Source organism: Oryctolagus cuniculus, chromosome 16 (assembly GCF_964237555.1).
Source record: "Oryctolagus cuniculus chromosome 16, mOryCun1.1, whole genome shotgun sequence".
Classification (NCBI taxonomy): Eukaryota; Metazoa; Chordata; class Mammalia; order Lagomorpha; family Leporidae; genus Oryctolagus; species Oryctolagus cuniculus.
The window spans coordinates 26,891,769-26,917,571 of record NC_091447.1 but is presented as its reverse complement, the minus strand read 5'-3'; the positions used below and the strand labels follow the sequence as shown (position 1 = coordinate 26,917,571).

Genomic DNA, 25,803 nt, shown 5'->3' with positions numbered 1-25,803 from the left:
AGTGAAACCTTCTCTGCTGCTTCCTCTTCTTAGTAGGACAGGCAAGAACACAGCCTGACCATTCAGCAAAGAAAAGGTGAAATGCCACAGCACCCAGGTCAGTAGGGAAGGGAGGCCCAGAAGAGCAGGCTCTCACTCCACTTGCGTGGTGCAGGAGGGGTCACAGTTCTCCCTTTCAGCCATGCTTCTGAGTTGGAACCAGGCCTGGGCCATGCTTCAGTGTCTGTCGTGAATTCAACTTCCTGCTGAAAGTTTATTGTCTTTATGAGGAATCACCACAGAGCACATCTCACACATTAGGATTCTGCTTACATAGGTCTTCAGAGAAAGGTCAGATTTGATCAGTGTTGAGTCCTCTTGGCCATACTCTGCAGGACAGCAATCACTCCAGAAGTGTGTCTGAAATACATATCGTGTGCTTTTGTGTTAAGATGACATACAATGGAGCCCTTGTCCTTAAGTGACAGAGAAAATACAAGTCTATTGGGGAAGCCAGAACATAGATCCTGACCAGAAGGACCAAATGCCAGGGAAATGGTACAAGGCATAGACATCCTGGGAGTTGTCCAAAGGTTAGACCAGGTTTAAACAATCCAGGATTGCTGGTTACAAAGAAATCTATAGTTAGGTCTTCCTTGTAGGGCCTCTGCCACAAAACAACAGCTTCATTTTGCCTCATTCTTTTTTTCAATTTTTTAAAGATTTTATTTATTTACTTATTTATTTATTTGAGAGGCAGAGCTACAGAGAGAGGGAGAGATAGAAAGAAAGGTCTTCCATCCACTGGTTCATTCCCCAAATGGCCACAAGGGCAGATCCGAAGCCAAGAGCCAGGAGCTTCTTCCGGGTCTCCCACATGGGTGCAGGGGCCCAAGCACTTGGGCCATCTTCCACTGCTTTTCCAGACCAAAGGCAGACAGCCGGACTGGAAGAAGAGCAGCCAGGACATGAACCAGTGCACATATGGGATCCAGGTGCCACAGGCAGAGGCTTAGCCTACTACACCACAGCACCAGCCCCCTCAGTTACTCTTAAACTTGAAACCAAATGTCTTTAAAACAACTTGTAGTTTCTAGGGTATTGCTGCCCTTCCCCTGGTCTGAATTAATGTGGCTTTAATACATTCAGATGGTATTTCATGGAGGTATGACTGACCTCCTTTGTTGGTACAAAGTTCTTATGGTTCCTGAGATTCCAATCATGTTGCCAGCATTAAGTAAATATCAAAGGCCCCTCTCTACAGGACTTAGACTGGGACACAGATTGCATCTCTAGGCAGTTGGAGTGAAACACACCCTTTAATTTTCAGAGGAAGCATCTGGCATCCAGTAGGTCAGTCCCCAGGCTCACACAGACACACACACACACACACACACACACACACACAGATAACTTCTCAGCCCCTGGAAATGCTATGGGATAATGGGATAGTGCCCCAGCACAGGCCCCTGCCCCAGTCCCCTGCCCAAGGGCATTCATGACCAGCTTTTTTAAGCAGATTGACTTTCTGACAAGGGAATCACAGAATCACAGACAAAACCCCTTCTCACATACAACACACAGGAGGATCAGTCTTTCCAAGACGTTTGTTCAATGTGCAAAATGCACATTAAAGCAACAGGAATAGAAGGTAAAGCCTGAAAAAAAAGCAGTGAATGACCGTCTCCCAGTGCCAATAAGGGGAGAAAGCAATAGAAGCATTTCCTTCTTCCCCTTCTTAAAGCACAGGCCCATCACAAGCACTTCCAACCTGTCTTCCACATGAGCAGCCCCCGCGTCACCCCACCTTCTAGCAAACAGATCAGCGAGGAGGGAAACCAGTTCCTCAGCCTTTCCCAGGTGTCTTCTAAAGACACTGCTGCACCCTCAGTGGCTACCCACATAACAACTACCCCTTTATCAACAGAGCCCAATCGGAACCAGTGCCAAAACACAGGGGGATAGAGGGAAAGGGAGTGGATTCAGAGAAGGTTCAGAAGGAGGATACACCTCCTGGTCTCATCCAAAGACATGGTAAGACCTCAGCAGTAGGACAGCAGGAAGAGAGGAATAAGACAGGATGGAACAAGGCTGCAACCAGGCTTAACCTCCAAGAAGGAGACAGAGTTATGCTCCCAGCATCCAAGGGGAATGGCCAATTCCAGTCCCTCTGGCTAGCAAAGCAATCCAGGCTTAAAAGAACAAAGAAAGCCAGCGCCGCGGCTCAAAAGCTAATCCTCCACCTAGCGGCACTGGCACACCGGGTTCTAGTCCCGGTCAGGGCACCGGATTCTGTCCCAGTTGCCCCTCTTCCAGGCCAGCTCTCTGCTGTGGCCCAGGAGTGCAGTGGAGGATGGCCCAAGAGCTTGGACCCTGCACCCCATGGGAGACCAGGAGAAGCACCTGGCTCCTGGCTTCAGATCAGCACTGTGCGCCGGCCGCAGCGCGCCGGCCGCGGTGGCCATTGGAGGGTGAACCAACGGCAAAGGAAGACCTTTCTCTCTGTCTCTCTCTCTCTCATTGTCCACTCTGCCTGTCAAAAAAAAAAAAAAAAAAGAACAAAGAAGAGGGTGTGCAAGTGTAGTTATACTCAGGCATGAGGTGCAACCTCCTTTCAGTTGAAAAGACCGTAGCCACTGAGCAGGATAGAGAGAGGTGACCCTTCAGGGTGACGGGACACATCATGGACAAGAGGGTGTCAGGGTCCCAACCAGGTACCTAACTTTCAACAACAAAACAAGATGGTAACAGAGGCCAGCCAGACTTAGTCTGCCCTCACCAAGCTCTGACGGACGATGAGTCAAGTCATTCAGGCGCATGTCAGCCCAGCACAGGGAGTAAAGGCTGAAGGTGTCGGTCCCTGCAGCTGGCCTCGGCTGAGGTGGGCTTGGACACTTAGAGGAAGGGGACACATTGTAAAAGCAAAAGAAATAGAATACAGATGGAGGGAAAGGAGTCGGGGGCGGGGGGAGGTGCAGGGGCTGGAAGCAGATCCCTGGGGAAAATGAGAGCTCAAAGCTCCATATTGGGCCCATAAAATGAAATTCAAGGACGCAGATGCCTGCACGGAGGAGAGCCTTGACCGGTCACTGTGACTTTAATAGCAGTAATAAGCCCGTGGCTTTCCAGTCCAGGGCCACACTCACCCACACTGAGATAGATAATATATTTTTCCTCCATGACAAGAAAATTGAATCTATCTTTCAGTCTAACTGATCACAGGTATAAGTGAAAAACAAGACTGTGTTCCATCACCTTCAGTCTTTCTGTGTGCTCTGAGATAGGCCCTATTATCTGCCTTGATTTTTTTTCTCCAGTGTAAGGAGTGTTAATGGACACAGCGTCAGCCATTCAACCCTGAGATCTGGGGGCAGTTGGGGGGGCGGGGGGGGGGGCTGGATTCTGTGTGGCAGCCACAGCATGAGGTTGAATGACATCTTGGGGTGGATATGATGGAAGGAGGGAGAGGAGTGGTGAAAGAGAGAAAGAGGAACCTCTTTCTATTGCTGATATTCAGAAAGGCTCTGGACAAACCCCACTCGGCACTGTGCCAAAATAAGTATCAGGCATATCTACTAACTAGAGCTCAAATAAAACAACCTCTGTGCAACCCTTCACCCAGTGCCAGGAAGGGATACTTAATGCAATGGCCTCCCCCATCCCATGGGCCACCCAGGCACTTGGGAGGCCTTCGGTTCACCAAACCGCAGGGCACTGTATGGCCAGGGCTTCAGACACTCCACGCGTCCCACCTGCTCTCAGCATGGGATCATCAGGTTAGACCTGAGTGCTTCCTAAACTTGCAAAGGATTCCGTCAACCAATGCTCCCAGTGCCCCGCTGCTCCGCGGAGTGCTTCAAGGCACAGGATACCCAATTCCTTTTTTCCCGGGAGTCTGGCTGAGCCCAGTCCTCCACATGGAAATAAAGTCCTTAGGGTCCTTCCCCAACCCTGGCTCGAAAATTCTACAGGCTCAGGAAGAAGGAAAGCCCAGGCCTTCCCCAAGAGCAACGCGGAAGGAAAGCCAGGCCAAGTGCCCTGGCGGTGCGGAGCTGCAACCTGAGGCAGGGTCGCCCGCACGAGCCTCCCAGTGCTGCCTCTGCGTGCACACGACAAACCAGAGCTCTCTGTTTGCCAGGCCAGCTAAACAAGGACGTGACCTACACGCAGCTCTACTCCTTCCTGGGCTGCCTCCAGGTGAGCTCACTGCCCGCCCCCGGCCACGCTCTGTGCATTCCCGCCGGCTCGCTGGGCCCCTTTAAGCACTGCTGTCCTCCTGCCCGCAGGTCAGCCCCTGTCCCGGCTGGATGTCCGCCAACGAGACGCTCCGGGCCCTCACCTCGGAGGTAGGACTGCACAGGCCTTCGGATGCCCTGGGCTTGCTCACGGGGGAGGAGGTTGTGGCAGGAAGCTGCCCTCCGGTGACCAAATTCTCGGGGGGGGGGGCTGGAGGAGCTGAGGGACTCGGGCGTGCTCTGTCTCCCTCTGCTGCTGTGGAGGCCTCTTGCCCTTACCATGTCTCTGCATGCGTGTGTGGGTGGGTGTCTCTCCGCCACACACACACACACACACACACACACCACAGCTGCTCCTCAGCAGTTACACACACACACACACACACACACACACATCCCAGCTGCTCCTCAGCAGAGTTACACACACACACACTCACACACACCCGTCCCAGCTGCTCCTCAGCAGTTACACACACACACACACACTCACACACCCGTCCCAGCTGCTCCTCAGCAGTTACACACACACACACACACTCACACACACCCGTCCCAGCTGCTCCTCAGCAGTTACACACACACACACACACTCACACACCTGTCCCAGCTGCTCTCAGCAGAGTTGCCCAGCTGGCGAGAGCTGAGAGCTTAGCTCTGTGTCTGACGAGTTTGACTGGAGTTCCGCGGCGGTAGATTAGGACTTTCCTCGCTTCTCTGAGAGCAGCAATGGCTCAAACACAGCTGTTGGCACTTTTTTCGTGGGAGATGAGTCATCTCTTTCTAAAAGATTGATTTTTTTTTTCAACAAAAGAAATGTATCTCAATTGAAAAAAAAAAAAAGCGTGAAGGGGCTGGCGCTGTGCGAAGTAGGCCATGCCCCTGCCTGTGGCGCCACTTAGAGTCCCAGCTGCTCCTCTTCCCCTCTTCCAATCCAGCTCCCTGCCTGTGGCCTGGGAAAGCAGTGGGGGATGGCCCAAGTGCTTGGGCCCTGCACCCACATGGGAGACCAGGAGAAGTACCTGGCTCCTGGCTTCAGAACGGCCCAGCTCCACCCTTTGCAGCCATTGCAACCTTTCTGTTGCAACCTTTCTCTCTGTCTCTTCCTCTCCCTGTCTGTAACTCTGCCTCTCAAATAAATAAATAAAAACACACAAGAGCACAAAAACAATAGCAAAAATCACCTAAAATCCCACCATCCAAAGTTACTATGCATGATGTCTTTCCATTATTACTTCCATTCGTAGCTATTTGGGGACTTTGCCTACGCAGTAACAAAAGGCTTTTGTGCCTTTTGATGTTCATAAATTGTTTCTCCATGTCATAATGTTGTACAATTTAAAATATATAACATAAAAATATAACCTTGTTTATTCCTTCCTGTGGTGTCGGACATGCAGGTCGTTTTCAATTTTTCATTGTAGTAAGTAGCATTTGTGATGAACAAACGTATGTATAAGGATTATTTCTTTGTGTATGCTTCTATTTCCTTAAAACAAAGTCCAAGAAAAACTATTGAGTCAGAGGGGAGGCCCATGTTTAAGGACTTGATCCATATTGCCAGACTCCTGTATGGAACAGTTTGAGTAAGCAACCTTCTCATTCCCCTGCCCATGAAGCATTTGAATCTACATGGTTGTTCATCCCATTCTTGCCAGTCCCACGGAGGAAACAGTACCTTAGTACTTTAATTCACACTGATTTGATTCTTAGTGAACTTTAACACCCTTCATATGTTCACTGGCCGTTTGTACTTGAATATAATTCAATGTGCAGAGCTGCTCTCCCCTGAAGGTTTGGAGGAAGGAAGAAGGGAAAGACTGGGCAGATGAGTTTCTTTGCTCTGCCTGAATTGTCCACTTACAGTCAAAGTCAAGGTTTCACGGGATTCTCCATTTCTCTTGTATTCAGAGAGCACAGCAGCTCTCCGAGACGCTGAGGAAAATTGCAGCCAGCAAGAAATTTACGAACTTCAATCTTTTCTACCTGGATTTTGCCTTCCAAGAAGGTAAGTTGCTTGTTTTAGGCTTGCACAGAAGACAAATGGGGCAGCTGCAAATGAGAGCCTGCCTGAGCGCTGTGTTGATGAGCCAGCAGATGGTGGAGGGCAACTCCTACCTATTCTGACACACTGGTAGCTCTCACTGTGCATAAAAAAGGAAAGTGGGAGGCTCTTTCTGAGAAGGTGGGAATTGACATTAACTCCTTATTTCACCATCAGTTTAGAATTCATGAAGCAACAGAGCCAGTGACCAGCTGGAAAGAGCTTTGGACTGAGAATCTACAGGCTATTAGAATTGCCTACTCTGTTCTTGCCAGGTTAGCAGTGTCCAGCTTACCTATGGTCTGAGACAGGTGTGCCAGAAAAGAGTGATAAGGCAGTGCCTCTAAGGCAGAGACTGAGGAATTTGCCTGTGGCAAAGTCATCAACTCATATCCCAGATTCCTGGACAGAATATTACTGAGTTTCTTTTCTAGCATTCGACACAAATGCTGGAGTATCTGATGAGTGACCATATAAACACAGACATGATCACTGGAGCTACTGATTTAGCCTTTACATCTTGATGCTGAAAAATTATTATTTATTAACCATAATCTTCTCGGATCCATTTTCATTGCTAAGCCATTTTCATAGGAGAGGAAAGGCCCCTGTTGATCGACTGCCTGCTGAGATGATGCTAATGAAAAAGCTTACCGTGTATGCAAAGGACAGAAGCTCCTCGCTCAGAGGGTATCATCTCTATCCTCCCGCTCCCAGCCACAAGCCCCCCAGCCTAAGCATCTGGGAGGGAGCAGATGGCCGTCATGAATTATCGAGTATTACATTAGCTGACACGCTCAGCCTTGTGGTTGCTAGTCCTTCAGTTCTGAACATCTTTTCTACAAGTCTCATCTCCCTTAACTAGATTTCCTGCCTAAGTGACACACATTCCTCTCATGGGGAGAGACATTTTGATAAATAACCTTTCATTAAAATGCAGAGTTGAAAACTCATTAATGAATTCCTGGTGTAAACCAATGCACCACCAAGTGATCTGTGATCATCATCAACCTTGAATTTAGACAAAGTTATTAAAAATATAGTATGTCTAATATTCACAGGATTTTTTTAAAGATTTTCCAAGTGATCTGTAGCTTGTCATTTAATATCTCTGAGACTGTAGGCAATCCTTTGACCATTTCTCAATTTCCCTTCCCAGACTGAAAATGAGGATACCATATCTACTAACAAAATTTAGGGATGATTTTATGAAAGAAAAGCATCATTCTCCTGACTGTGTGTGGTACACAGCCAGCAGCAGGAAAGAACCACAGCCTTGCTGCTCATTGTGTGGTTCTGAGTGAGCAACACTGACACCTCCAGGAGCTGGTTATAAGGCAGAATCCCAGGCCCAACTCCAAACCCACCTAAGCAGAAGGTGCATTTAAGCACAACTCTCAGGCCAGCTCACGTGTATGCCCATTGAAGCCCATCATGGGGCTCTGTAATGCTCCAAAAACTTGATCAGTCATCAGATTTTTCTTGTCTTGCTACAAGGAGTCTTCCAAAAGTTCATGGAAAGTGCATATTACAAAAAAACCCTAGATGGATTTCAAATTTTTTGCACCAAAAAAATTTATCTCTTAATTCCATTTTTTTTTCGTGAGCTTTTTGAAGTAACTTTGTATGTACCAAGAATTGTGCAGGTGCTGGGAATGTAAGTATCTGTCATCCAGAGCAGTCATCATCTCCTTAAAGGATTCAGAGAGAACTTTATCCTTGACCCGCTATTGACCAGTATTGCACTGGTGAACTGGCAAACTGGGAGCAGAGGCTTATCAGCCTTAAATGCTTAAGGTTAAACTGAACTGAACATTCCACATCAACATGACAACAATCTCCCAGGTATTTCTCCCTGCTTGGAAACAATTCACAGAATTTCTTGCTTGGCAATCTCCTCATTTTTGTTGAAAATAACTGTGAAGGGGGCTGGCACCGTGGCTCACTTGGTTAATCCTCCACCTGTGGCACCAGCATCCCATATGGATGCCGGTTCTAGTTCCGGTTGTTCCTCTTCCAGTCCAGCTCTCTGCTGTGACCCGGGAGGGCAGTAGAGGCTGGCCCAAATGCTTGGGCCCCTGCACCCAAGTGGGAGACCAGGAGGAAGCACCTGGCTCCTGGCCTCGGATTGGTGCAGTGGCGGCCATAGTGGCCATTTGGGGAGTGAACCAATGGAAGGAAGACCTTTCTCTCTGTCTCTCTCTCTCTCACTGTCTGTAACTCTACCTGTCAAGAAAAGAAAAAAGGAAAATAACTGTGAAGGCCCAGTTTGGGTACAGGAACTTCTTCATTTTCCCCATATGAAGTTAGTAGGCACTCTGCTAGGGAGGATGCATGGGCACCGGGGGGGGGGGGGGGGGGAGTAGAGACCAAGGGATTGTGCCCTAGGACCTGCCCACAAGAACATCTGATCTCAGAGTGCCTCAGAGTATTGAGGTACTGCTATATCCACTTCCGAAAGAGCTCAAATTTTTAACTAATTTTCAGGATCTATAGTAATGTCTTGGCTTATGCCCAAAGGTAGGCTACTGCAAGGGAAATTTTTAACTTAAAATTGTAATATTTTCTGGAGTAGGTGGAACAATCATCCACTCCCAGATCCATCACCGTGGATAACCTCCCATGTTGGGGTGGTTCATCATCCTGCAGACCTACCTCCTGTGGGTGCAGTGTGCTGCTGTAGAGAGCCCAGAATGCACAGCTGCTTTCCTCTGTCATCTCCGACCCAGAGTACCTGTGTGTCCTCGAGCAAAGAGAGAACCACTCAGCCCTTGTTTCCTTGTATGGAAGGTGGCAGGAACTAAACCAGGGGGCCTAGGTAAGGGTGAAGTGAAGCAAAGCTTGTGCAGTAGTAAGGACACGATGGTGTCCCCTGGCAGTCTCCCACCATCGCCATCCTCAGTGCGTGGAAAGCAGCTCCCACATGCTTCTCATGACGCAGAAACAATGAGTGTTTGTTCTCTTTCAATGCCCAGCCCACACCCCATCACCACCATGCATTGTTGGCATCAGTGGCTTACTTTGAGTTCCTTTCCAAAGGAGATGATAGAAATGCCGCTTATTGTGGCCATGTTTCCCTGTTATCAGAAAGAAAAACCCCTGGAGCCACTTATTACATCTTCATCCTTAATAGTTCCCTGAAGATCTCTCATTTCAGCACTATATCTGAGCTGACTATTGCATCACAAATATTCTGATTTTTCATGACACTGAAATTCACAACTTCACGTCCTTGTGACAGTGAATTGCAGTTGAGGGTCCCTGTCCCTGGAGGATAGGCATGAAACCTGTTTGTTCTCCACTCTGACAGCCTCAGTCCAGCCATGAAAGATGATTGGTCACCTGCAGACGTTTTTCTCCCTTGCTGACTCATTCTCCAACTGGTTACAAACCAAACAGAGGCAGCAATTTTTCCTCCCTTCGGGAAATGCCAAATTGCACAGGTGATGTCCTTTTTCCTCATCTGTGTCACACCTCCTCAACAGAGGGAAGAAAATGCCAGTTGGCTGAAAGGCCAATGTTTACCCTGACAGTTCAAATATCCCTACAGCTGCCCTCAGCTTCCAACTCAACTCAATTGGAGTAACGCGCTCCTTAGTCCATCCCCTAGCCCATGTAGATTTTTATAAAAATGCCAGTGGGTTCGTGGTCCTGACCAGGATGCCACTTCCTCTTCAAAGTATTTGCTAGTGCTGCTGTTCATCAGAGAGCTAGCAAGCATTCTCTGGGTCTTTCTCCACCACAGCTGTTGGCTCTTTGAAAAACCACGGCCAGCCAGTTCTATCAAAGGTGGGACTCCCTTGCAGCACCCACCTGTGTAGGGGAGGGGTGAGGGTTGGGGAGCAGGAAGACGTTTTCTGGAAGAAAAGAAGATGGTATCACTGATGACATTTAAAATTGCTAGGATATGACGGTAAGAAAAAGGAAATTTTCCCACTGCCCCTTGCCCTAGAGCACACCATGCTCCTTTGTAAAACTTAGCAAAAAATATCCTTTTTCTTTTCTTTATGCTTTTGTTCTTGAGTTTTCCTCTTGTAATACCCATAATATAGGATTGCTCAAGCCTTTAGGAAGAGTAGAAGGGACTGACTTTCCCTCCTAAGCTTGAAAAATAATCACAAATTTTAATGACTGACATATGTCCACTTCCTCCATAGAGATGTCTACCAACACCCCTGCGTTTTCCTAGGTCATAGTCTTTAGTTTAGGAGTTAGTAACCCATGTAAAATGCAAGCCCACATGGAACTAGCCTGGAATAACTTTCAACCTTGGTGCCAAAATTGAATTGCACTGAAGGAAATACATGTTTACACAAATCTGATTTTGAAGACCAGGCTCCAAGTAAACATTTCTCTGAAGAAACAAAGTCTGACTTAATCTTATGTCTTTAAAAGGCTCACATTTGCATTCTAGATCTCTTCTCTGGGTTTTCACTTGACCGATGAAGACCAAGCAACTTGCCCCTCAACCTTCTCTACAGAGTCAAAAGGGCCGTCAGAAGCTGCCTGTTCCCACAAAATCAGAGGATGCTGCAGGGTCTGGGTCAGGCCCACAGCTCGGTGTTTAATGAATACCAGTGACTTCTGTCTCCCAAGGCTCTACTTGATATCTTGATTGGGTTCAATTCGCATTGACCTGGTCCTGTTAGCACTGCCTGAGATTTTCTTAACATTTTTCTTGGTTCCAGTTGCTATAATAAAATACTGTACATTGAGTGACTTGTAAACAACTGAGGTTTACTTTTCACAGTTCTGAAGGCTGAAAGTCCAAGACCAAGGTGCCAGTGTGGGGAGATTCTGGTGAGGGGCTGCTAATCAGGTTGCAGACTGCCAGTTTCTCCTTGTGTTCTCACTTGGTTTTTTCAAAAGGGCAACAAAACCTCTCTGGGATACTAATTCCATTCATGAAGGCTCTACCTTTATGGCATAATCACCTGCCTAAAGCCCCCACCTCCTAATACTTCAAGGATTATGATTTCAGCAAGTGAATTTGGGTGAGACACATATTCAGTCCACACAATGAGAAGGGCAGCCTCCTTTGCAGCCCCTCAAGGGACAGGACTGGGCAGTGAGTGGGGATGGAGCGTATGATACTGGCAGTGCAGTAATTGCAAAAGCAGCATAGTATTGATTCAGTCCCTGGAAAGTCCAGCTTCTTTTGTTCTATCAAAACCCCAAACAGAATCTCCATCCTTCCCTCGGGGTAAAAAGCAGAGAAATAGAGAGCACAGAGTTTAGCCCTTGAGTTTTCTAGGGAGGGGGTGAAGAGAAAGGAACTGGAGGAATATTTATTGTGCCTCTGGCCTTGCTGAACTCTGGGCAAGTGAGGGTGTAAGCTGTGCAGGGGAGAGCGGTTTCCAGTGTTTCTCTCTGAGGCTCTCTAGGGATTTGAAATCTCCTTGGAGAGTTCTTATTGACTGCATGAAATTACAATGTGGAATCAATTGTGCTATTGCCTTGGAGTCACTGACATCCTGGGTCTCTACCCCGTGTTGAAGGACAGTCTTATTGCTTTTCATTACTGTGGGGCTATTGCAGTTTCTCTGTAACCCTACTCTAAGAGGGATGTTCAAATAATTTTGTGCAATTAAATCTCTGACTCACTGGATGATTGTTAAAGGTGATTGCTTGACACATGAAATCAGTGTCCGCAAATGGCAGCCCAGGATAGGAGATGCTAACAAAATGTGACATTGTTCCCTCCTGGGACTCTGTGCCACTGCACTGAAGAATAAGATGGACTTGCCTTAGTGTAGAGTATTTCATAGCTCATCTTTCCCACTGTCCTGTCTGCTACACACGCCACATTCATCCACACTGTCACACATTCTCCTCCTGAGTTAGAAAAAATATCACACGGTGGGATGATCGTTTTGGCTTGGAAAGCCCCCCAGCAGAAGGTAACAGCTCAGAGGCAGGCATGGTTGGGTCAGCATCAGCCTGAGAGGGCAATGGGCAGCTCTTGGCCTCATTGTTGACCATTGTCTATAACTCTGATTCTGTGCCCCACAGTCGTAGAGGAGTGGCAGAAGATGGGCGGCCAGCCCTGGGAGCTCATCGAAGCTGTTGATGGATTCCACCCCAACGAGGTAAGCACAGTTACATAATAGTTGCTGAATACTATCATTTGGATGTTTTATTTTTAACATAGGTAGGCATTTGTGTGCTTATTTATTCAGCCATTTTAAGGATTTATTTGCTTGAAAGGCAGAGTTGGGGGGTGGGGAGGCACAGAAGGAGAGAGCTTATATCCACTGGTTCACTCTCCAAATGGCCAAGACCGCTAGCACGGGGCTGAAATCAGGAGCATGTAACTCTATCTGGGTCTCCCACACAGCTGGCAGGGGCCCCAGCACTTGGGCCATCTTCTACTACTTTCCCAGGTACATTAGCAGGGAGCTGGATCAGAAGTGAAGCAGCCAGGACTAGAACCCAGCACTCATGTGGGATGCAAGCATCCTAGGTATCAACCCGCTGCACCACAATGCTGACTCCTTGTGTGTTCATTTTTAGACTTTTTGTTCCATAAAGGATTAGAAATAATAAACGCATGTGTATAAGATAAACAATTCAATTAAAATTAAGTGAAATTTGGGGCCAGCGCTGTGGCTCACTCGGTTAATCCTCTGCCTGTGGAGCTGGCATCCCATATGGGCGCCGGGTTCTAGTCCCAGTTGTTCCTCTTCCTGTCCAGCTCTCTGCTGTGGCCCAGGAAGGCAGTGGAGGATGGCCCAAGTGCTTGGGCCCTGCACCCACATGGGAGACCAGGAGGAAGCACCTGGCTCCTGGCTTCAGATCGGCGCAGCGCACCGGCTGTAGCGGCCATCTGGGGAGTGAACCAACGGAAGGAAGACCTTTCTCTGTCTTTTCTCTCACTGTCTATAACTCTGCCTGTCAAATAAAAAATAAAATAAAATAGAATTAAGTGAAATTCAAAGAAAAAGAAAATAGTATTTGTATTACTGCATTTTTTATGACTATAACAAAATACTTGAGGCTAGGCTACTTTGTAGAGAAAAGAAATTTATTTAGCTCAAAGTTTTAGAGGCTGAAAGTATGAAGAGCATGGCACTGGTTCCTGCAAAGAACCCCCCGGCTGCTTCACTTCATTGCAGATGGCATAATGGCTAGAGCAGGTGTACAAGGGACAGAGCACATGGTAGCACAAGAAGACAGAGTGTAGGGAGGGCCTGGTAATGACCTCCCACTAGGCCCACCTCTTAGAAGTCCTACCAGGAGTAGGCATTTGGCCTAGCAATTGAGATTCCCACATCCCACATCCAGGTGTCTGGAATTGAGCCCCAGCTCCACTCCTGACTCCAACTTTCTGCTAATGCAGACCCTGGGATGCAGTGGTGATGGCTCAGGTAATTGGGCTCCTGTCACCCATAGAGGAACCTGGACTGGGTTCCTGGCCCACAGGTTTGGTTTCCAGTTTGGGGCCATTGCAAGTCATCCGGGGAGTGACCCACAGATAGGAGCTAGTCCTCTCTCTCCTTCAAATTAATTAATCAATTTTTAAAAAGGTCTCCTCTTATTGCCATGCTGAAGACCAAGATTCTAACATAGGAATCTCTAGGGGACAAATTCAAGCCGTGTCCAAGCCACAGCAATGTTCTACCTGCATCCCTGGCTGAATGTCTATGTTCATAAAATGTGTACAGGCCGATCCTGAGAAACTGCCAGAGGGGGCTACAAAATCAACCCCAGGCCTTCTGTGGCTGATGCAAAGAGGGGCGTCTGTCATGGCCTCCTTAAGAGAAACAATAAATCAAGTAACTAAAAAAATCACAAGGGTTCCCAGAAGTGAGAGGATTCTTCTAGATTCTTCTACAAAAGATGTGTGAGGACAGCATCATGTCCCCAGCAACATCTGCGCGAGAGCTGCCTCTCAGCTCAGATTCCGAGTGCAATCCCATAACACAGCCCTACTCAGCCTCTTCGAGGGGCGGGACTCAAGCCCTCCCGTCCCCACGCCACCCTTGTTCTCTGGGTTCCAACCAGAGAAGCTCCACTCTTATCTGTTGTATTGACTGGACTTACTCATGATACGTCTTTATCTTCAAGAACAGAAGCAAAAGGGGTTCTGCCACTTGTAACATTTGCAAAGCGGGTCCCGTGCAGGAAGCGTGGGCCTTGGCCCTTCAGGCAACTCCCACCACCGACCGCAGTCATCCTGACTACTTAGCACTTGCTAAGTGTGCTGTGATGATGGCAAGAGTGCAGGTCTGAGAAGCACAGCTGAGGAGTGCCCCTCTGGTGGACTCCAGCTCCAGCCCCAGGCCAAAAATTACCTGAGAAAGAAAACGAGATGACAGGTGATATCCTCCAACAGATGAATAAACAGTGAGTGAAATTAGCAAGTATTGCATAAATTTTAAAGTGAGTATTAAATGGACACTTCACTGTTAAGAATAACCAAAATAGGCCTGTGCCTGCGGCACCTGCACACGGGGTTCTAGTCCCGGTTGGGGCACCGGTTCAGTCCCAGTTGCCCCTCTTCCAGGCCAGCTCTCTGCTGTGGCCAGGGAGTGCAGTGGAGGATGGCCCAAGTATTTGGGTCCCGCACCCGCATGGGAGACCAGGAGAAGCACCTGGCTCCTGGCTTCGGATCAGCGCGGTGCACTGGCCGCAGCGTGCTGGCCACAACAGCCATTGGGGGGTGAACCAAAGGAAAAGGAAGACCTTTCTCTCTGTCTCTCTGTCTCTCTCTCACTGTCCACTCTGCCTGTCAATAAATAAATAATTAACCAAAACAATAATAATAATAACAGTCTGAGTAATGCGCCTCAGAATATCTGAGCTTCCTAACCACAATTGGATGTGTTGATCAGAGAATCATTGGCTAGAAGCTGGTCAAATATAAGACGGGATTGTCCAAGAAACTGTGTCTTTGATTTTAGATTAATGTGAAGCCCTTCTTCCTGGCAATAAGTAGGTGGTAGTTCTTGTCATTCTTGCACACCCTAGAATTTTACTCTTTTTATTCAGAGAATGGGGACATAAAAAGATGACCAGGCAGTGTCCCATAGGAACAACTGAAAAGGAAAGAATCAAAGACAGCTTTGTTTTAACCCTCAGGACATATTTGCCTCATCTGTCAAATAATCATTCCATCCCTGGCTCAACATTGATATTAGGGTTCAGCATCTGTCAAACTGAGAATCTATCTTTTGCTCAAACTGCTGCACCTGTAACTGGTTACAAAACCCAGCCAAATGCTGAAGCTAGATGTGTGCTTAATCCTGTGTGATTCCTACAAGGTCTGTTCCCACACTAGTAGTAGGTGATAAAGTGTGCAGCATGGTCTGATTGCATCCACAGAGGGCAACAGTACACCTGTCTATGTATCAAGGAGGTTGAGCCGAAAAGTCCAGATGGGTGACTTGCCAATTCTGTGCCAGGCACAGTGAGAATTCAAGGGTGAACAATAAGGCACCCTTGCCATTTTAGATGAAAGTGTGCAGAAGAATGATGAGCAACGAGACAATTCAACATAATGGGGTGAATGCCTTCAGCCATGCCCGCACATAAAGCCATGGGAGCCTTTGGGTGGATAGAATGGGAGAGGAGGTGATGGCAGAGCTAAGACCATGAACCAGTGCAGGGAAGCAGCAGGTGGACTGGGGTTGTAGGAAGTGTTCTGAGTGGAAGACACTGCCAGGGAAAGGCCTGGGTAGGAACAGAAAGCATGCACACTGAAGGATTACAAGGCGGGGAGGGGAGGGCTGCAGGGAGAGCTTCAGTGCACCTGCAACTAAGAGTCTGAGAGTGGAGTTGAGAGAGAGGAATCCACAGAAGTTGTCAGAGGCCGTGGCAGGCAAGGCTAGTGTGAGGTTTGACCTTTGTCCCGAGGGGAATGGGAACCCACTGGAGCCTTGTAAGCAAGAAAGGAACAACCAGTTGAGTGTTCTTAAAAGACCCCTATAGTCACAACAGCATGGAGAATGGTTAGGGAGGGAGCTGGAAGTCCAGAGGGACTGAGAAAAATGACTTAGGAAAGAAACAGAATTTCAAAGACCTAAGACCCTGATTTGTGGCCTGCAGAAGTTGCAATGATTCTACCTGTTCAAACACCTGCTTTTTGAGATCTCTGTAAAGATAAGCATCTGAAGTCCTGAAAAGCCTTCTGGGCCTGGGATCAGACACAGTAAACATCAAGTGTTAGATAAGCCACGGGCATCCTTCAAACCTGCTCTCTCTGGCCACTCGTGGATACCTTGCTAGGCATCCTGGGTGCCTTCTGCCTCAGAAGCTCTGCCCAGGCCACGCTGCCTGCAGAACAACTTCCTCTCCTCTCATCGTGTTGGCACCGCTCAATCCAGCCTCCCCAAACTCTTATTGCAAACAAGAAAGTGTCTGTGATATCAGCCCTCTCCTCTCTCTTCAGGCCCATTGCTGGAGCCAGACAAGGTGTTGGATTTATCTTAAATAGGTCAATAACCTCCAAGTCCCCGTTTGTCCCAACTTCTAAGTCCCCGAGGACTGAAGGCTCAGACTCAGGGACTTGGGGAGTCCCTCGGAAAAGGAAGCTGTGCTGACGTGGGGAAGGGAAGGAGGCAGTGTTCCAGACCAGGGGACTCTCAAACAAGGCTTGCCAAGCAGCCCCCTTAGGCTGGCGCTGTCCACAGAGCAAAGACCGCATCTATTTAACTTGCTTTACAGTCCAACTAGCCACCATCATTTTGGTAAAGGGCATCCTGAACCAGCACGGAGGAGCTGGAGCTAGGAATTCGTATTTTTCCTTACGTGTGTTTCAATACATCTTAGACCACTGCTGTGTTTTCCGTTTGTAAATTTAAAATTAATTGGACCCAAACATAACCAGTTCCAATAGACTGCACTTCTGAGAGATGGGGAGGGCAGAGGAGCCACGCTGTGGTGGTGACAGCTTGCCTGCAGGTGTTAAAAAGCAGTGTTCTCAAGATACCTGGGAGCCACGTTCCTGCAGGAAAAATGAATTCACAGTGGATTGTTTTACTTTGGTCTGGTGAAACCCAGAGTTAAATTTAGCAAGAGTTCAACTTAAAAGGTATGGAAACATTGTAAGTTTTTTGGTAAAATCTATGCAATCTTGCTCCAAATAGTATTTAGAATTTAAAAAGAGTACAAGAAGGTTGTTATTGTTTAGGATTTGTTCATATGATTTTTTTTCTCTAATAGTTCCATTTTTATAGCAAAATAAATGCAATTAGCTTAGGGAGTTGGAGTGCGGGAGACTCCCGGGTTATATCTGGCTGTGAGCTCTGTGCTGGGGTTGTGTCTCGTCCGGGAGGATCTCCTGAACTTGTGGAGTGGGCCTGCCATGGGTGTATGCACTTGGAGGACTGGAAACCTTCCTGGAGACGAATTCATCCTAAGTGAAAACCTGGTTCTGCCACAAGGCATGGCTGCTTTTGAAAACTGTCATCAGAGGAGAGGAGAAATTCTGAAAGTCACATAAATGGTGGCTGTTGTGGTTGTCGCCAGGGGCCCAACAAGAAACTTCTCCGCATCTCTGTCCTCCACTCCTCTCCCCGTAGACTTATCCCGAACCCTGGCAAGGAGTGAAAACGAAAGAGCCGTTTCACCAAAGCCTCACACGGACAATAGGGGACGTCATCCTACTGTGTCGCCTCTGCTGTGAGGATTTTCAGGAGGAGCAAGGTGCTCCCAGGGGACCAGGGACCCACACGTGGTTGGAGCCCCATAAGAGCGTCTGAACAGCAGCAGACAGACAGACAAGGCCTCTGGAGATGCCCACAGATGCCTGCAGGGGTGCTGTCAAATGTGTCCTTACCCAGGGGAACAGGCATCCCCACGAGGCCTGGCAGTGTTGCCTGGACACAAGCCCCCGAACCTCACAGCAGCCATCTGAACTCGGCAGCTGGCATCCTGCAATAACAGTCAATTGAGCCCATAACAAAGTGTCTTATCGCCCAGTGACTTCATTCTAACCCCAGGCAGTTTCCTGGAGAAGTGTGAATTACTGCAGAACCTTCAATTATGGCTGCTTTCCTCCAGTCTCTGTGTCGGAAATGGGTCCATCCACTGAGCTGATGTACAGAATCCACTAAAGCCACCAGTGTTGGCCCTCTAGAACTAAACATGGAGTCCCCGTAGTGAGTAGTAAGTCACTACAGCAGTGGCGTGTGCCCTGGCCCAGTGGGTCCACAGGGAGCACAGGTCCTTCAGGGAACACACTCAGCCAGGCACTCTTGGAAAACCCTGTCTTCAAGCCCATCCTTCCTACCAAACATATGAAGGGGTGGGAAATATAAATGCAATACCAGAGACATCGTATGCTATGAAAGACAATGCAAACTCCTCCACCACAATTCCAGTGGGGGGAAAAAAAAGAAGGCATTGAAATGTTTATTCTAGGGGAGCAAAAAAGCAAAGTAAAAGCAACTTGCAAAACTTTTAGGTTAATTGTATTTCTTTAAAACCTGAAGATAGGATTTGAATGTTTTTACCGTATACAAATGTCAACTGTTTGAGGAGATAAATATATTTACCATGATTGGACATTATACAGCATAAACGCGTATCAAACATCACATGGTACTCCATAAACATTTCTGTACAATTCTTTAAAATATTTCATTTATTTGGGAGGTAGAGTTACATCAGAGAGAGGGAGAGATAGAGAGAAAGGTCTTTCATCCACTGGTTCACTCCCCGAATGGCCGCAACGGCTGGAACTGGGCAGACCCCAGGATCCAGGAGCTTCTTCCAGATCTCCCACGTGGGTTCAGGGGCCCAAGCACTTGGGCCATCTTCTACTGCTTTCCCAGGCCATAGCAGAGAGCTGGATCAGAAGTGGAGCAGCCTGGACATGAACTGGTGCCAATATGGGATGCCGGCACCACAGGTGGAGGCTTAGCCCACTGCAAGACAGCGGCGGTCCCTTTTGTACAATTTTTATGTATCTGTTAAAATTATTTTTAAAAAAACTTTTAATTAAAGCACAGCTGCATTAACAACAACAAAAATTTTAGTGACCAAGCACAGTGTCAACAACAGACAAGTTCTTATCAGAGATTTCATTCAAGAAAGCAAACCGGAGTGCATCCTGGATCCATAGAGACTGCATCACGTCCTCTTCATTATCAACAGTGGCCACAGACCAAAAGAAGAAGGCTTAGCATAATTGCAGTTATCAAGCAATTAAACAAAACATCACAGAACAGCACAAAAAGCTAACTCGATGAACTCTGGGGGAAAAAAAGTTGTTGCTTTACTGCGTTGTAAATTGGATATGTCTACATGTAACTGAGCAAGAAAGTGGACACTCAGACTTTCAACTACAAAGAAACATGGAAATGCTTTCTGCTGACCAGAGGGCCCCCTACAACCAGGATACCCCATTCCCTGACATTCTGCTGGACTAGATGCCTTCCACATGTGTGGAACTAAGGGAAGTGAGCAAGTCAAGTCACCTATGAGGTCTCTGTGCTGCTGGTGGCCTGTGCACCTGGCCAAGAGGGTGTCCCTGTCTCCTATCCTGAGGACAAACACTAGGGAGATGTGTGACAGATGTTTCCTCTGGCAACATAAACTAGCTGGCTTTCAACTGATGGAATTCCATGTATTGGGTAAAAACAATGATCTAGATCTACCTTTAGCGACACAGAAATATGCTTGTAATAGACAGCAAAGTAAATTAGAGCGGAGAACGCCGGTGGGGGAGCACACGCCTGTGTGCATTTGTCAACACGTACGGAACTGTTGACCAAGAAGAGTGGATTTCCTGTGAGTAAATTATGCTTCCGTAAGAGCAGATTATAAAATGATATCCACAGAGGCACAGTGTTTGTGTGAGAGAGAAATTCAAATACAAAATCAGAAAAGTTCTGTATCCAATATTAACAAACGCTACTTCCATTATGAGTACCAATGACTTTTATCTCATTTTTCTCATTTTGAATATATTTTTCAATTTTTCGACAATGATTAGGTATGGTTTTAATATTTTATTTTCTTAATTTGCTGATTTGAAAGCCAGAGACAGAGAGACAGCTAGACAGAGACAGAGCTTCTACCCACTGGTTCACTCCCTCGAATGCCCACCACAGCTGGGGTTGTCTCGGGCTGAAGTCAGAAGTGACAAATGCCATCTGGGTCTCCCACATGGGTGGCAGAGACCCAACCGCCTGCTGCCCACAGCATGCACATTAGCAGGAAAGTGGACTCGAGAGTACAGTGTGCACTAGAATTCAACACCCTGAAATGGGATGTGGGCATCCCCAAAGTGTCTTTACTCCTGCACCCAGGGCATGCCCTTTGCTTTAATATTGTAATCTCTAGATAGAGAAAACCAAAAGGATATCTGTGTTCAAGAAACACAGATTTGGAATATAGGGGGTAGGGACAGCTGCGCCTGGCCCCTTGCACTGGATGGTGGGAGCCCAGCAGAGACTGGCTTTGTGAGAATCATGCAGCAGTTATCTGTCCAAAAAATGGCTGAATGAGTGATTATGGCTGGTCGTTTTATCACAAGTCACTAATATAGTAATAAGCATGCCACTCTCATTCTAGACCCAATATTTTAGCAATGCACACTCAAATATTTTAATCTGTACTAGAATGACAGCCAACTAATTGCTTTCCAACCAAACAGCTACCACATGCTCACATCTGAGCTCTCTCATTTTCATTCTGCTCCTACAAGCCTCACCCCATCTCCTCCCTTGTCAAAGCAGAGTGGGAAATAAACGCTCACAAATGCCTTGGTGCCGCATAGTTGCTGGAAAGGCAGCCCAGGTGTGTCAAGCTGGAAGCCGCCAAGACAAAAAAGGAGGCACCAGCATTTTCTGCAGACCTGGCAGCAGTCACTCTGCGGAGAAGCGGCAGGCGAACAGCTACAAGACCAGGCATCTGTCTTGGAAGACACTGAGCGCTTTGAGAAGGAGATCACCTGGCCCTTCCAGAAAAACTGAATGGCCTGACAGGCTGCCCCGACTCACTCCTGGTTGTTTGTTTGTTTGTTTGTTTGAAACTCAGAGTTACAGGGAGAGGGAGAGAGACAGGAAAAGAAATCTTCCATCTGCTGGCTCACTCCTAGATGGCAGCAATGGAGCCAGAAGCCCAGAATCCATTATGGGTCTTCCATGTGGGTGTGACTTGGGCCACCTTCTGCTGCTTTCCTGCACACATTAACAGGGAGCTGGATTGGAAGTAGAGTAGCTGGGACTCAAACCAGTGCCCATGTGGGAGGCCAGCATCACAGGAGGCGGCTTAATCCACTTTACCACAATGCTGGCCTCTCACTTTTGTTTTTAAGTGCAAAGAAGTGAGCATGTGTTTGTGTGTGTGTGTTTAAGCGATGTGTATGTAGCATGTGTTATTTCTGTGGTGTGTAGTATGTATGTTATTGTGTTATATTAACAGTATGTGTGTGTTAGACATGTGCTATGTGTGAGTAAGGACGTGTGTTATATGTGTGGTGTAAGGGTTGTGTGTTTTGTGTGGTATGTATATGGTATATGTGATATGTGTGTGCTATACATGTGTTGTCTATGTTTAAGAAGTATGGGGGTTATTTGTGTGGTATGTGTAAGTGGTTGCATGTTTTGTGTGCTATGTGTGGTGTACATGGTGTGTATTATATATATATGTGGTGTGTATGAATGAGGGGTGTGTGTGGTAGATGTGTGTGAGCGGTGTGTGTGTGTGGTGTATGTGTGTTACACCTGTGTGGTATGTTTAAGGGGGTGTGTGTCCTGATGTGAGGGAGTTGGCAATGCAGGCACTGTATGGCTGTGATCAAGGCTATGGAGCGAGTGCATGGAACTCTGGCAGCGCCACAGAAAGCTCTGGGACACATGAAAATCCTTTGGTGTTTAGCGCAGTGCTTCTATCCATTCTGGTTTCTTCTAACATCCACTAAATCCGTCCACATAATTTAACCCCAAGAGCTTCAGATCATTGGCTGTAGTGGGGGACAATAGGGAAGGGGCTGCCCTACTTCACAAGGGGAGTTAGCTGCACTGCTCATTAGGATGGTGAGCTGTGAACAGAGCCTGGGGGCCAACGGCCTCGCGGCTCTGAATGAAGTCAAGGCCGTCTCTGATCGCCCTCCCCAAACAATGGCGTCCTCTGTGAGGCCTGCAGTGACCGCATTTCTCTTACTGTTGAACATCGGGCAGCACTGTTCACAGACAGTCAAGTGGGGCCTGGAGTCCCACTGACTCAATTAAATTAGGGCATTATCTTCAGAAAAAAAGCCTCCCCTCCAAGGCACTCTGATGGCCAGCGAGAGGACCGGACAGCCAAAAACGTGTCCTGCTCACAGCGTGGACACAATGGAGCTGGAGCGTGGGGAGTGGGCCCCAGGCCAGCTGAACCGGAAGCAGACGGCCCCTGCCTCTGGTTCCAACCAGGCTCTCCATGCTCCCAGTCTCTTTGGGAGTTCCACCCCCAGCAGGCGACCTGTGCAGCTTCATTGCCTGGACACCTGCAGCTCCCAGCCCACATCTTCTCTCCCACGTTTTTGCACATGCTGTGTCCTCTGTCACATGCATGGTTCCCCACTCACTCATCTGGTGATCCTGAAAATGCAGTCCAGTCATTGTCCTCTTCTCCGAGGATCCGCCCTGACACACGCACACACACACCCGCTGGAGTTGGGCCTCTCGCCCTCCAGGTGTGCACATCCTCACCTCAGGCCTCTCTGGGGCTGCGCTGGCGTCATTTCTACGTGTGGTACCCTCAGTAGGCTGAGAGTTCTTCAAAGGATGGCCTCCTCATGGTCACATCTGAAACCCAAGGCTTAGGCCTGCGGTGAATGTTAGCCAACCACGGGTAAACAAGCAACTGGATTTCTGAAGAAACATGTATTATCTATTACTCAACAACAAGTGATGAGAAACTTAGCAGCCTAAAAGAGTCTTGTTGTCTCACCATTTCTGTGCGGTCACAGCTTAATCATGGAGTCTGCTTAGGACCTCATCAAACCAAACTCAAGGTGTGTCGTTCGGCCACGCCCTCATCCGAGACTCAGCGGGGGCGGAGCTGAGTTGTGGGCAGACTTCAGCTGCTGGCCATCTCTGTCTCCCTGCCAGGAGTTTCTTATTTCAGCAGCACAGCAAAGGGAGTGCCAAGCCAGTCCCAGGCCAGGCCAAGTCGTTTCCAGTGAACAGAATCACTGAAGTGACATCGGCCCATCACTGCGTACTCCATTGATCAGAACCAAGTGATAGACCCCACCCCTGTCGAGGGCAGAGGACTAAACAGACACCACAGACAGAATCTGGTGAATCTCACTGGGCAAGTGTTTGTTATCATTCTCCTTTCCTTTGTCCCATGGTTCTGTCTTGCAGGTGGCTCTGCTGTTGTTTGCGGATCAGCTGTGGGAGAAGGTGCAGCGCCAGTGGCCCGACGTCCTGGGGAAGGAGAATCCATTCAACCCCCAGATTGAAGAGGTGTTTGGAGACCAAGGCGGGCACTGAGTGTCAGGAGCACACACCCCTGGGAAGAACAGGGAGGCAGAAACTTGGACAAACTCGCTTGACGCCTGAATGGGGCTGCTCTGCCCCGGGCTCAAAGGATCTTCACAAAATGCTTTTCTCTCAGTTAAGAGCGTATCTGAGTCACAGTGCGATGCTGTGTGCTTCTGGGATCTCTTCCCCTCCAACTGTCCCTGAAATAACCTTTAGCAAAGTGCTTCGGGACCATGCCAAGCAAGAGAGTGTCTGTGCCCTTTCACAGCTAACTGCTGGAAAGGGGGCTTCAAAACCCACATGAGAAATCCAGAGATGGCTGGCAGCTTACCCAGGGTCTTGGTGGCCCAGCCTGGCAAGCAGAGGGTCCTCCAAGGAAGACTGCGTGTCAGCTGCCAATGACACTCACAAGAGGGATGCTCCAGGTTTCATGGAGCCCTCCATAAAAACAGAACCCAGAACAGTAAATGCAAATCAGGTGTATACTTGAATACTTACATAGAAGGAGAAGAGAAATGTGCAAGTACTATAATGGAAAAACGACTTTTTTTCTTGAAAAGATATTCTTACATTCTTTCACTGCAAAATCTAATCACCTCTTAGAACAATGATTTTGCGATATCATTGTCAATAGAAAGAATAGGAAAATAAAATGTGTTGATTATTGTTGATAGCTTGGAAGACTTTCATTTATACTTATCCTAAGATGCACTGTTGGTAAGCTTTCTGATGTGTTTGATAAGTGATAAAATAAAGCTTAAAAAATAAAAATAAAAAAAGAGAGACTGTGATCAAATTGGGAGTACTGCCTCCACCAAATTTCTTTTGGCTGTGAGCTATTGAAGACTCACTCTCTGTCTGTAGAATGGTAGGTCTACCTCTGGTCCTAAGACTAATTACCTAGGTTGTTGTGAGCTTTAGTTTTGGGGGCCAAGATACTTAAAGTTCCATCACTCCATTCATTTCTGTCACATGGACAGGACTTTTGGGTTCAGCACAGTAGCACATGTTCCCTGGAGGCAGATCAACAAGAGACACCAACCCAGTGTCAGGAGCTGTTTGCTTCAAGCAGGAAATAGAAACAAGGAGGATGAATTGGAAAGTGAGGTGTCGGGCTGTGGAAGCCCGGCGTATCCATCCGTCTCCTCCAGTGGGAGGTGTCCACTTATAGGATCTTGCTCATTGCATTGCTAGTTTTGATGTCCCAAAGTCTCATGTGTTTTTAAGCATGACTGTATCAATATGAGTCACAGTGTTGTTTTGCTGTTGTTTTTAAATCTGAAGTCTTAATTATTCAGACTCAGTAAACCCAGAGAATGCTGTACTAACTGTATATTCCTCTAGGAAGAATCCTATCCAGTCCCTCTATTTCAAATGTTTTCATACCCTATTGCTATTCTAATTCCTGTTTCCCAGAAAACCAGTGACATTGACAACCTTGTATTGCTTTTGTTGTTGTTGTTGTTGTGTGTGTGTGTGTGTGTGTGTTGGGGTGGGGCAGGGGGCAGAATTTGTTTAAGGCTCTGATTTTCTTCCAAAAGGCACTGAAAGACTGGAATTATTTTAAAGTTGATGGAGGAAGAGAAGATGGGGGAGGGCGCCTAGGAGTTTCTGAGAGTGAAAGAGAGGATTCCTGGGCCTGAGCACCTCTTTTTTTCCATCCAGATGCCACCCCCATTCCTGTCATTTCCCGACCTCTCCCAAATTTAAATTGTGTTAGGGTCTAGTGACCCCTCTACCCCACCCTAGGAGAACAAGTTCCATCTTCTGAACAGGCTCAGGCAAGAGGACAAAGGAACCTGGGTTCGGAGCCCTGGCCCTACTGCATAGGCGCAGTAGGGCCCTTTTAACTTTCTAATCATTTTCATTTTATTTGAAATGGAGAGAAAAAGAAAGAGAGAGAGAGAGAGATCCCATTAATGCAGACCATGGGAGACAGCAGTGATGGCTCAAGTAATTGAGGCCCTGCCATCTATGCTGGACACTGGATTGAGTTATTAGCTCCCGCTTTTGACCTAGTCCAGTCCCCGCCATTGTAGGCATTTGGGGAGTGAATGGTATTGACCATGCTCACTCTCACCCTCTCAAACAAATAAATAAATTAATTAAAAATTAAAAATGTTAT

The 25,803-nt window shown here is 47.6% G+C and overlaps 1 protein-coding gene and 1 long non-coding RNA gene across 4 annotated transcripts in view; one reads left to right on the top strand and one right to left on the bottom strand.

Annotated features, from left to right (window-relative positions):
- The window catches only part of LOC127492612 (uncharacterized), a 106,924-nt gene extending 102,510 nt beyond the window's left edge, over positions 1 to 4,414 (bottom strand). The window contains exon 1 of the long non-coding RNA XR_007922146.2: positions 4,319 to 4,414. This is a non-coding gene — a long non-coding RNA (uncharacterized lncRNA). The remainder of the gene's footprint in view (positions 1 to 4,318) is intronic.
- AOAH (acyloxyacyl hydrolase) overlaps positions 1 to 24,477 on the top strand; it is a 190,973-nt gene extending 166,496 nt beyond the window's left edge. For 2 of the 3 annotated variants that reach the window (XM_070058395.1, XM_051852733.2), the window contains 5 exons: positions 4,118 to 4,176; positions 4,266 to 4,325; positions 6,123 to 6,219; positions 12,268 to 12,344; positions 23,559 to 24,477. In XM_070058395.1, the coding sequence (XP_069914496.1) occupies positions 4,118 to 4,176; positions 4,266 to 4,325; positions 6,123 to 6,219; positions 12,268 to 12,344; positions 23,559 to 23,687 (422 nt within the window). In that variant the 3' untranslated portion in view covers positions 23,688 to 24,477. 3 annotated transcript variants of the gene reach the window in all.
- Positions 24,478 to 25,803: the final 1,326 nt, after the last annotated feature.